Source organism: Cyprinus carpio, chromosome A23, assembly GCF_018340385.1.
Source record: "Cyprinus carpio isolate SPL01 chromosome A23, ASM1834038v1, whole genome shotgun sequence".
Taxonomy (NCBI): Eukaryota; Metazoa; Chordata; class Actinopteri; order Cypriniformes; family Cyprinidae; genus Cyprinus; species Cyprinus carpio.
The window spans coordinates 24,189,162-24,201,261 of record NC_056594.1 but is presented as its reverse complement, the minus strand read 5'-3'; the positions used below and the strand labels follow the sequence as shown (position 1 = coordinate 24,201,261).

Below are 12,100 nucleotides of genomic sequence, written 5' to 3'. Positions count from 1 at the left end.
TGTGGAAACGGCCTTGATTTCTTGATTCATATCAGAAACGGATTTTGAGCATTGACTGCTTTTATTCAACCGAGCATGTGAAACAGTACACACTTACTCTTGTAATATTATGTTTCATGCAGAAGTAAGCTACATTGTACTTGTATGTATAGTACAGTACAGTGTACATGCTATACTCCAGAAATAGTAAGGGTTGAATGCAAGTATGCTATTCTGCACATACTGTACCCTTTGTCTGCTAATATAACCTTATGAAATCTCTGCTGAAATCTCATAAAATGCCATTTTTCGTCAACGGCCTTTTTGCCCCGTTTTTTTTTTTTTTTTTTTTTTTAAGGTACATCGCACCACTAGAGGGCCTCCTACATCAGGACATCAGGAGCAAGAGGATCCACAAGAACCAGGATGAGGTTTGATTTTTTTTTTTTTTTTTTTTTTTGACCCAGCAACACATCCCTTATGAAAAAAAAAACACCATGGTAACCACAAATTAACCATGGTTTTGCTACAATAACTAGAGTTTAATCATGGTGTTCCTGTGGCTCGGTGGTAGAGCATTGCGTTTGCAGCCCAAAAGGTTGTGGGTTCAATTCCCAGGGAACACACATACTGGTAATAAATGTATAACCTGAATGCACTGTAAGTCGCTTTGGATAAAAGCATCTGCTAAATGCATAAATGTAACGTAAATAAATGGTATTTATAGTAAAACTGGATATACAAATGCTAATAAAAAACATGGTTACTACACTTTTACTATATGATAACCATGGTTAATTTTCTTATGGGATTTGTAACTGTGTGTACTTTTTTTTTTTTTTTTTTTTTATAACTACTGCCTTAATGGTTTGATGATTTGTTCTCTTTAAAATATATATTTGCGATATGTTCTCCGAAGATCCGATCTCTGACCTCATATGGTTGATGGTAACTGGAGCAGGTAACTGGTTTCAGAGCAGCACACACTGCAGATTCATCCATACTGGACAGATTACTTATAGGATCCAGCTGGTGAGTCATATAGAGTCAAGTGAGATGGAGTTGGTTCTAGATCAGTAAAGATAGTGAATTAATCTCCAGTCAGATGCACTCTTCTCAGCAGATGCAGAAGCCTGTAATTATCTGGCATCATCCATGAGTGCAGATCCATCTGTGTGCTGCTCAATCAGGAGCTCTACTGCAGCACAACAGATGCTCGTTTGATTTGATGAGTATGTGCCTGTTCCTCAATCATGGCCTTTTTAACCACCGATACATGTTCAATTACATTCTACATTTTGTTTTTTTAAAGACGGAAAGGTGATATAGTATATTGATTATAAAATAGTCTGTTTTGAAGCTTTTGGACACAATCTAATGACCAACAATAAGGATTTTTTTTTTCCATTCTTCAATCATTTATATTTCTACTTACCCCATTGGGAAAAAAATAAAAAAGTTTTTGATTCACTTCAAAATGTTGACTATTGTGTGTGTGTCAAAATATATATATTGTAATAATTATATATTTATGTTTTCTATATATATATATATACATATATATATATATATATATATATATGTATATATACATATATATATATATATATATATATATATATATATAGATATATAATATATATATATATATATATATATATATATATATATATATATATATCTTAATACATATATATAGGTTATATCTTACATTTTAAATAATCATTAAAAAATTCTACATTTTTTTTTACATTTTATTTTATTATTTCTTATTTTTTTTTTTTTTAATTTTTTACAATTATAATATATTTATGAATTCATACAATTGCTTTTTTTGTAAAATTGGTTTTTTATGATGAAAAGTTGCTTATTTTTTTGATTTAATGATTTTTTTTGTTTACAGCATGTTGCAATCTGTTGCATTTTTTAATGTGTTATTTTGATTAGCAAAAGTTATAACATCAATATTCAAAACATCACAAAAAAACCTGTGAGTTGTGAGTGACCTGAAAGTCTCTAACCCATCCTTATAATAGAGCCCAGCAACCTGTCCTTCACACTGTGGGTGGTCCATTCCACCTGTGTACATCTGATGGAGGTTGAGAGAGGTTTGTATGATTAATTTTTTCTGTTTCTTGTCCTATTATTGGTCGTTATATCCTCATTGTCATGTGCCTTGTAACCTTCTCTCTTTTCCTCTATTTCCGTCTGACACCCCTCACACCTCCAGCTGAACTCCCAGTGTGAGTTTCATAACACACACACATCAATCCATCATTGTTCATGGCCGTGACATCACTGTCAGATTATCACTGCTTTAGATGAGATGAGAGCTGCTTTTTACTGTCCAGCAGATGCACAATAGAGGTTTGTCAGAGGTAATCAGCTTTGAATGAGTCATTTATAAACTTGCATTAATGATATTGCATTTTACCATAGAAAAACACTGGAGAATTTATAAACTGTATTAAAGTTGAAATGTGTGTTTTAATTTTATTGTTAAACACATTGGAAGTGAGAATGGATAGCATAAGGTAAATTGTGTTTAGTTAACCTAGAAACTATATTTAAAATGAATTCAGAGTGCATTTCAGAATATAGTTCAGAGTGTTTAGTCACAAGGCGTTTAAAGGCAAGTTGATTGCATAGATGGACAATCAACCAATAAATCAGCATTGTTTTTATATGGTTTAGTCGGCTCTTCAGATGACTCCACACACCCCTCTCCTGGGGCAGGACCAGCCCGATGTTGTGGTCAGTGTCACTTCCTGCTGAATGTAGTTGAGACAAAAGATCTTCACTGAATGTTCAGGCAAACCTACAATAATTTCTGATATGATACCTGCTAAAACATTCTCTTGTATGTGGGTTTACACTGCGTTTTTCATCAACATGAAAGGTGAGCTATCTACAACCTAATGTTGTTCTGTTGCAGTTGTTTCTTTGTTTTACAAGCAGAATGTTTTGTGGTCATGGTTGCTGGTTGGCTGGCTGATTCGTGCTGTCATGCAGACTGTGAATTGTACTCGATGCCACCAGGAGAAATAAACGTGTCAGAGTTTATGCTGCTGTTCTCTGGAAAATTACTGAAAGTCATGACAGTAAAATAAGGTAGAGGTACCTCACTAGAGTCTGTTTTAAACCGTTAATCCAAAGAACTGTCTGCTTAACTTAAGTATAAATAGAGATCAAGATTCCACCTCATCACTTATAGCACATGTCCACACACTTTCCTTTATGAACATTTACTCGGGATAAGAATTTAGTTTTTACTTATATACACTACCAGTCAAGTTTGAAAGACATCTCTTCTGCTCACCAAGGCTGCATTTATTTGATCAAAAACACAGTAAAACAGTAATATTGTGAAATATTATTACAAAAGTAACCGTTGACTATTTGAATATACTGTAAAATGTAGTTTATTCCTGTGATGTAAAGCTGAATTTTGAGCATCATTACTCTAGTCTTTTGTGTCACATGATCCTTCAGAAGTCTTTCTGAAATGCTGATAGTTTTGTACTGTATGTTCAACTGATTTACTGTAGGCCTACACTTGTCATGAAAATGGTAGGATTGTGTAAGCGTGTTAAAAATATTACAATTTATTTTGACAATTTATTTAATTTAAAATTATTTGCTACAGATGCTTAATAGTTATTTAAACCTGAATATTATGTGGCTGATTTTACAGAAGTTCCACGGCATATTTCAAGTATTGTCTTAGATTCTTGCAGCTGATGTAGGTTTTTATTTTTTTGTACTTAATTTAACGTTTATTTCATCCATTTTAATTTTGTTTTAGATCTTGTAAATGGTAGGTGGGATGAGCTCAAGATTGTGATGAAGGGAAAAGTTGTCACTCTGCAAACAGGAGCTACTGGCCTACAGAGAGATGCTGAAGTAATGTGGCTGTTCGAAAGTGGAGACCAAACTAGCCGTATTGCACAGCTGTATAAAGGAACAGTCTTCACTCATTATGAACCAAGACTCGTCAACAGACTAAAGCTGGACCGAGAAACTGGATCACTGACTATCTGGAACATCAGCACCAGTGAATCTGGACTTTATGAAGTCACAATCAGTGGATTCATGTCAGCGAGGACGTTCAAAGTTGATGTTTATGGTAAGATTTCATTGTAGCCAATAAATAATTCACTTTTTTTGATCACTTATGATCAGTATATAAAGTGTGTGTGTGTGTGTGTGTGTGTGTGTGTGTGTGTGTGTGTGTGTGTGTTTTTTTTTGTTTTTTTTTGTGTGTTTGTTTTTCCAATATTGAGCCAATTTCTGTACCTGCCATCAGGATTGGCTCGTCGGTGGATCACCTAAATCAAGAACTCTGCTCTGTGCTCTGCTCTGTAAAAAATGAACAAGACGTGTCCATCTCGTGGCATAAAGGGGGTGAAATTGTGAACCAGACCACCAATCCAGATCTCAACATGAACCTGAGTTTACCATTAGAGCTCCATTATACTGATCCAGAGGCCTACAGCTGCACAGCTGCAAATCCAGTGAGCAATAAGACCGTCTATCTTCACATCAAAGAGATCTGCCCACAACATGAAGGTGCTCACACTCAAACAACATGACAGGAAGTCACTTTCTGCCACAGTCACCTCTGTGCAGCTTATGTGTTTCTTAATATAGAGACAATGCCAGTTGTTGATTTCATGTTTGTCTTTTTCTCTCTCTCATCTCTTTCAGATTGTCAGGAGCATTGTGGTGTCACTGAGGTTCTGATTCGATTGGTTCTGTCCGGTCTGGTGGGATTTGGCATTGTTGTTTTTTTGGTTGAGCACATGATGTTGTGCTCCATTCAAGGAAGAGCTCCTTCTGTTTGCTAAAGACACTGTCATGACAGGTTCTATAAGGGTATAGGCAGCACCAAATAAAATGACAAAATCACTACAACTGCAGACTGCACAGAGAGTGTTTAGTTAGTGTGGAAAAAAGAAATTCGGAAGTGCAAGCAAAATTGTAAGACTTAGTTCCAAGGTTCCTTTAAGACAAGTCATTTCAATCAGTGTCCATCGCCTCTCGGGAAACCATTCCAGTCATGCAAGTTCAGCGCCTATCTCTTTGAATGGGGAAACGTCAAATTCTCTAAAGCTGTTAACCAAGCTTATGATTAAATTTCATTTGAAATCACCAATGAAATCTGGCAACAACTATCTCATAAATGTTGTTTCTTATGTTGAAAGCAATGCTTCTTTTTGTTTTTTATTTATTGCCCATTCCACTTTCTCCCATTCGTAATGGTGTGTACACCAAAAGTGACTTCAGTTCTCACGAGTAGATTACATTCAATGCAAAGACGCTAATAGATGCCAGGCGATGCGATTGCTGTGATATGCTCAGTCGCTTCTTAAACATAAATTGAACGATGACTTGAGCAGAAAATTTGCAAGATGCACTGTTGCACAAGCCAATCAGGGAAGAGCTTATTGACATGTCCAGTTGTATCAGAAAATGAAGGAGAGTACAGTGCGATGATTTTATTCATGTGAGTGACACGAAAAACTTCCCGCGACTCGAGTAATCTAGATGCGAATATTCGCTCCGCTTTTGGTGTGCACACACCATGAGTCATAGGAGCACAGTTTTGGTCTATATAAAGTCTTTGCTTGCCACAAAAACACAGAGACTGACAACGGGATAAAAGTGTAAACCCTGGCAGTGTTTTACAAGATGGAGAAATCTGATATATTGATTGATGTTTGGGTGTCAATCTGTACAACAAACTTGCTGAGTTCTTCGTGACAGGTAAGCTAAACTTAAAGTTAAAAGTATCTCTAATATGTTGGACCTTTTATCGTAGTGTACTTTTACCTGTTGCTGTTAAAGACCCATAAGAGCTGTGTTTGGGATGTTTGAGTTGGGGAAGACGTGACACGCAAAAGAAGCATTTGCAAAGGTTTGAAAACACACTTTATTTTTGTAATTCCACTAGATGCTATAATTAGTTTAGAAGCTGACTGGCTTTAACAAGTGCAAACTATTCTAACTCAAACTTTTAGGGAAAATGTCTTTTGAATAAAGATTAAAAGAGTTTGTCGGAAGCTCAGTGGTGGACGTTGAAGTTACATGACCGTCATGTAGTTCGTTTATACTCCACATTTAGCTTTTTTGTTTTGGTTGTTCATGATGATGAATAAAACGTGTAAGAGTCTAATTTTTGTTGGTCTCAGAGTTTATCTGCAATAATACAGAGGCCAATAAAAAATTCCAACTGGGTTTTTGTCAAGAGAACCAGGATGATTTAAACATCTGGGTCGGCCTACAAAAATACATTGTCACTAGAGCACTCAGTAATTGGCACATTACACATTACTGAAAATAACAATAATGTGTAATTTTTTGTTGTTGTTGTTGTTGTTGTTTTTTTTTTTTAATTATTAAAATTAGTTTTTATTTTCCCATTTAAAATTGTAGTTATATTTTTATTATTAATGTATTTTTTCATTGTTTTGTGTTGATCTTACATCAACATGATGGTTTCCTGTATAGAAAAGGTGCAATATTTAAAATAAAGAAAATAAATGGTTCTATCTTTCTTACAACCCACCACTACCCACGTTCATAAAGCTCAGATGTTCCATGGTGGATTTTTTGAATAAGTGTTTGGTGAAAATCAAGTGTTGCTTATATGAAATTCAGTGGAACAGGAAGTGGTCTAGTGGTCTTGTTAAACCCTAAAAGACAAGCTGAATGCAAAAGTGGATGTAATGTATATATTTAATATCTGTATAAAATCTATAATTTACATTTTGAGCAAACAAAAAAGATTCAGTCTTATAGATTTGACTGAACCAAAGGGCAGAACTACTTCAATAGTTTTCTTGACTGATGTTGACCTTCATTTCAATCCTTCAAGGAAGACATCTATGTATGATGTCAGTAAAGTGCCTGGTTGGAGATGGAGCAGACATCTAAAGTTGAGTTTCATTCAGAGTTGTGAGAAGTGAGTTGGCTGCTGCCGGGTTTCCTGCAAAGCCGCCACATAATGTACATTTCTAATTATTGAATCAAACTATTCAGAAGTACTCCAGATCATATTATATTACAAATGAACTGGGTTAAAGTGTGAATGATCCTGATTCCACATGAAAAATGGAGTTTGGTTGCTGTGTGACTGTAGTTGATATGTGAGAGCCACTCACAAACAGGCCACCATTAAATCTGGTATTAACATACATTCACAGTAATCAAATCATAATCATATAGAGCATATATGCTAACTTTAAAAGGTGTACAGTTAACGCACCAAAGATGCATAATGAATACAAAAAAAAAGCATTCAGAGGTGGTCAGGGAGGTGTAAATGCTAATGCATTTTTGGTAGACTGGTAAATATCCAAGTATTGTGTAATAGAAAAACTGCAGTACAAATGATCTTCATCTGTCCCTTTTTCACAGACTTGGTGAATTTTCTGTCATCATCTATTCTTATGTCATTATTTTCTATTTTCCCCCAAAATATATAGACATATGTCATGTAGCTGACCTACCTGGACCATTTCACCATTATCAGCTATCATGTATGTATGGAGCCCCGGACATGACATGCAAGAAAAAATAAATAAATAGTGCACTTGATTTACTAAAACATGCACACGATTAATATGTAGTTCCCTCGATTTGCTAATTCTTTCCCTCGATTTATAAATCGTGTGCACTATTTAGCAAATCGAAGGAAAGAATTAGTAAATCGTGCGCACAATTTATAAATTGAGGGAACGAAATAGTAAATCCAGCACACGATTTAGCCTACTATCCTGCATGCCATGTGCAGGGCTCTGTATGTATGCCATGGAAATCATGCAGTTATCCCAGTGGAGGTACATTGGAATGCACTGTGTAAATGCAATCCACCTAACTGAGATACTATATGAAACACATGTTTGTGTCAGGTGTAAAGGGGGCCAAAGACACCTGTGAGGACTCACCCATGAAGATTTCTTCATGAGGCACTTTTGCCAGCATCAGACTGCAGCAACGTTTGCATTCACTGGTACATACCTCTGCAGTGCCCAAAAAAAAAAAAAAAATTAAGCTGTTAAATTGGAATTACTGAGCTATACTATTTTTTTACTATTATACTATTACTATTTTGAGCCATATAATGATAATGACAAACTACAAACTAGCAAGTGTTGCTTTTGAATTCAAATTAAGTTGTGCTTTGCCCATGCACTGCTTTACATCTGGATTTAAAATTAGACTTAGCATTCACATTGCTGTGAAAGTGTTTGTTCTGATACCCAATAACATAGTTTTTACCTGAACGCAGCTGTTAATGACAGTTCAATTACTGTGATAATACTTACTTTGCGTATGTACCAGACAACAAACAAAACAATGGCCACCGAGATCGCAGCAGTAACGACAATGGCAATAATTGTGACTGCACTGGATGATGTAGTGTCGTAGGAATTGTCTGAGGTTAAAGTATGGTCGGGTGTTTCAGTAGTGAATTTTGAGATGGACATTTCTGCGCTGATGGTAAAGTGTAATTCTGTAAGGGTCAGAAGAGCAAAAGCATTTTATAAAAATAGGCTGAACTTCTCTACAGCCCATCTTAACCCCAAAACAAACAAAAAATGTGTAATTTGCAACAGTTTGTAACACATGTAAGACATACTCACTTTTGACAGTAACATTATAAAATATCTCTCTGTGTCCTCGTATGGTTTTTGCACTGTAGCATCTGTTGTAGGTGACATTTTGTACAATTAGACGGCCAGTCTCTATTGAAACCTCAGGTGTTCTCGAGCTGGTGCTGCAGTTATCAGCAGGGCCACAGTATTGACCAATCACAGTCAAAGTGATTTTAGTCTGTTTTTCACAATGCATTTTGTAAAAAATAGTCAGTCCAGAAGCTGTGAAGTTTAGGATAGCATTTCCACCCTCAGTTACATCCACCACCTCATATTGTATACAGGAACCTGACAAAATGAATATTTGAACTGTAAGTAAATGATCAGTTGCTCAATATGTGAATAACAGATTTACAGTGACACATTCAGAAGAACTGTGGCAAAGGATTCAATAAGATGGCACAAAAAAATGGCGCTAGTAAATCTGTTAGTTTGCCAGCAAGGCTGATAACCTATTTGCATAATCTCAAAATGGCAAATATCGATACAAATAATCAGCCACTGACCCGTTTTTTTAAGATATTTGCAATATATTAAGTTACTGAAATAATATTCAAGTTTTCCTTATGAAATATAACATAAAAATATTCAGCAAAAAACCTAAACGTTGCATTTTTCCCCTTCAATAAGTGGCAGATTATGAAGAAATCTTTGTCTCAAAATCTAGCGAGCTTCCTGCCAAAGTGGAAGTTCTGCACTTATGCTTCACAGATAAGACAATCCCACAATGCAACAAGCTTGGACCAAAAATAAATAAATAAATAAATAAACAAAAATAGTTTAAAAAGTATGTGTGCTAAGTTTTAGCATAGCTGCACGTGTGACTGTTAGACATGTGCAACATGGACGCTATACAAGTTAGAACCACTGCTGGCTGTATGTTAACATTAGAGTCAGCTCCTGCGCTTCACATGACAAGCGCTTTTCACTGGGAGCCTATCACATCAGTCATTTATTTGGCTCTTAAAAAGGATTTAGCTTATATAGTCAGACCACATGTTTGCTCATTCGCTTTTGAAACAAAGCCAGTTTACACAGACAGCACACTAAGCACAGACAAGATTGAACTCGAAAAAGAAACAATTAAAACAATATAAATTATGTCTTACCTGGGGCAAGTATCAGTATGATCACTAAACCGCACAACACACACATTCTGATCATAGCTTTTCGTCAAATCAGTTTTAGAGTTACGCTCGGATTCACTTTAGCGTTCCAACTGTCGTTCTGCTAAAAAATCCCGCCAAACTCTCCTTAGATTTTATGGTGAATGGCACCAATGTTAGGGTTGGCGCCACCTAATGTCTTGGAGTGTGGAGTTTTTTTTACCCGTTAACACATACTCACTGAACAAATACATAGAATACATAGAAAGAAATGGTGTAATTTTCACATCCATACATTCTCTGGGTAGATTTAAATGTAAGTTTATAACATATATAAGATGTATCTCTGTATCTTTTATGTTCATTGTTATAATATCAACAAAATACATTGAGAGGGTTTAGGATGGATGTACATACATGACACACAGGGGAAAAAATATTCAACATGTTTTCAAGTTTAACAATTCACATGAATTTTTTGACCAGACACTCAAATCTACACAGATAAAGAAATCATGATATTGCAATCCATAATATGTGGAATGACACAGGAAAAAACTATTGAACACATTAAGAAAAAAAACAGTACACCAAGGCAAGGCAGGTTAATGCATGTTAGAAAAGGGCTCACTCACCTCTGAAAGCAAGTATACAAGCATATCCTGATGGGTTGAGGCAAAGAGCTGTCCTAAGACCTTTGAAACAAGATTGTTGTGTCACATAACAAAGGCACTGGTTACCAAAAGATTTCACAAATCCTAAATGTTCCTGAAAGCACCATTAGGGCCATTATCCTCAAGTGGAAGGAGCATTACTACACCATCAACTGGCCATGCACAGGAGATCCTCTCAAGATTTCTGATCAGGGAGTTGGAAGAGTAGCCTGAGAGCCAAGCGCTCCAGAAAGATTAGAGGCAGCAGATACAGCTTTCAAAGAGATATCGGCCATGCACTCCACCGCCACAGCCACCATGCACGCTCACTCGGGAAGGCTCCGTTATTGAAGAAAAGGCATGTTGAAGCTCATTTGAAGTTTGCTACACAACATTTATAAAAGCCTGTGAAGTACTAGGAGAATGTAGTCTGGTCAGCCGAGACAAAAATCTATCTTTGTGCCACACACCATGTTTGGAGGAGGAAATTGCTCTGCATTAACCCTAAAAATACCATACCAACAGTGGAGTTTGGAGGTAGTCTTAGCGCACAACCTTATTGTTTGAAAAAAAAAAATTTTTTATTTTTTTTGTCATTTTGAGTGAAAGTTCCGAAACACGGGAGGTGCCACCCATTTTTAAAATGCAGTAGGTTTGTTCAGAAAAAGATGGATAGACCAAAGATTACACAGAACTGATGACAAAAAGCCAGCAAAGTGTTGCTGCTGTGTTCTAGTGCAAGAAAAGAGCTAGCTAAGAAGTCACAATAAATTCTGAAGAAATTTAGCTGCAGGTTCGCGTAAAAATGACGTCATTTGCAAGCATTCCAGATTTGTGTCCGCAGCCCAAGAAAGCAATGTACATGAGCAGGGCCATCATCAACACCGTACGAAACATATTGACTGAGAGTAAGTTGAAATGGCGTTATGGGCTCTCTAAAAACACTGTGCTGGAACTTCAAAAACTTTACAAAACAGTGGTTCGGAGCCAATATCAAACAGACCGAGTCACATGATTCAACAAACAATCCCAAGGTAAACTCATGATCCAGATTCTAATAAATGCTTTTAACTGATGTACAAAAATCATAAAATAAACTGTATAGAAATGTCATTTAATGATATTTGACAGACTGAGTCACAGAAGTATAACACTCTTCACCAAATGTTTTACTTCTGATTTTATCCTGCAGGATACAGTATGAGAAAATGACTAATGCACAATGTAGTTCACTGTACTATACTTGTGTACTACTAGGATATTCCATAATTAGTTTCCTATTCTCCATTATCCAACATTAAAATCTAAATGAGGCATTATTATCTTTTGTTCAGAGAGTTTGTAAGTCAATTGTTCTGCTCTTACTTACATTAATAACAGGCATTTTGAAGACTGTGAGTGTGAGTCCTGCTGTGTTGCGAGCACTTGTAGCCATTTAGAGGCTGTTTGACTTGGCAGAGTGATACATGTGCTGGCAGGACGGATTTACAGCAAATACAGGTGAGGATTTGCAGAAGGTAAATGGGAAGAGTTCAGTGAACTAAATGACCCTTCCAAAACAGATTACAAGCTAGTTATGCAGCTGGAAATTGGATAATATTGCCTGATAAGAGACCCACAGGGGTCCAGCCGAACCATTTAAAGAGGTCAGAATGAAAAGACTGCGAGCTACTGGACTTGCATAAATCACCTCATCTCAGGT

General features: G+C 36.1%; 1 protein-coding gene across 2 annotated transcripts; it reads left to right on the top strand.

Moving 5' to 3' along the window:
- The first annotated feature begins 2,692 nt into the window (after positions 1 to 2,692).
- LOC122135134 (signaling lymphocytic activation molecule-like) lies at positions 2,693 to 6,505 on the top strand. Of its 2 annotated transcripts, none has more exons than XM_042713707.1 (4): positions 2,693 to 3,090; positions 3,785 to 4,105; positions 4,261 to 4,548; positions 4,687 to 6,505. In XM_042713707.1, exons 2-4 carry the CDS (start codon positions 3,823 to 3,825, stop codon positions 4,824 to 4,826), a joined length of 711 nt encoding a protein of 236 aa, XP_042569641.1. In that variant the 5' UTR covers positions 2,693 to 3,090; positions 3,785 to 3,822; the 3' UTR covers positions 4,827 to 6,505. The 2 variants fall into 2 exon arrangements, with proteins under 2 accessions (XP_042569641.1, XP_042569640.1); XM_042713706.1 differs by having other exon boundaries at positions 2,694 to 2,878.
- Positions 6,506 to 12,100: the final 5,595 nt, after the last annotated feature.

Excerpts from the sequence above, each read along its gene's own strand:
- LOC122135134 (XM_042713706.1), top strand. The coding sequence starts at position 2,815 with ATGATACCTGCTAAAACATTCTCTTGTATGTGGGTTTACACTGCGTTT. Across the intron at positions 2,879-3,784 it reads GTTTTTCATCAACATGAAAG|ATCTTGTAAATGGTAGGTGG; the intron begins GTGAGCTATCTA and ends ATTTTGTTTTAG. Across the intron at positions 4,106-4,260 it reads GTTCAAAGTTGATGTTTATG|AGCCAATTTCTGTACCTGCC; the intron begins GTAAGATTTCAT and ends TTTCCAATATTG.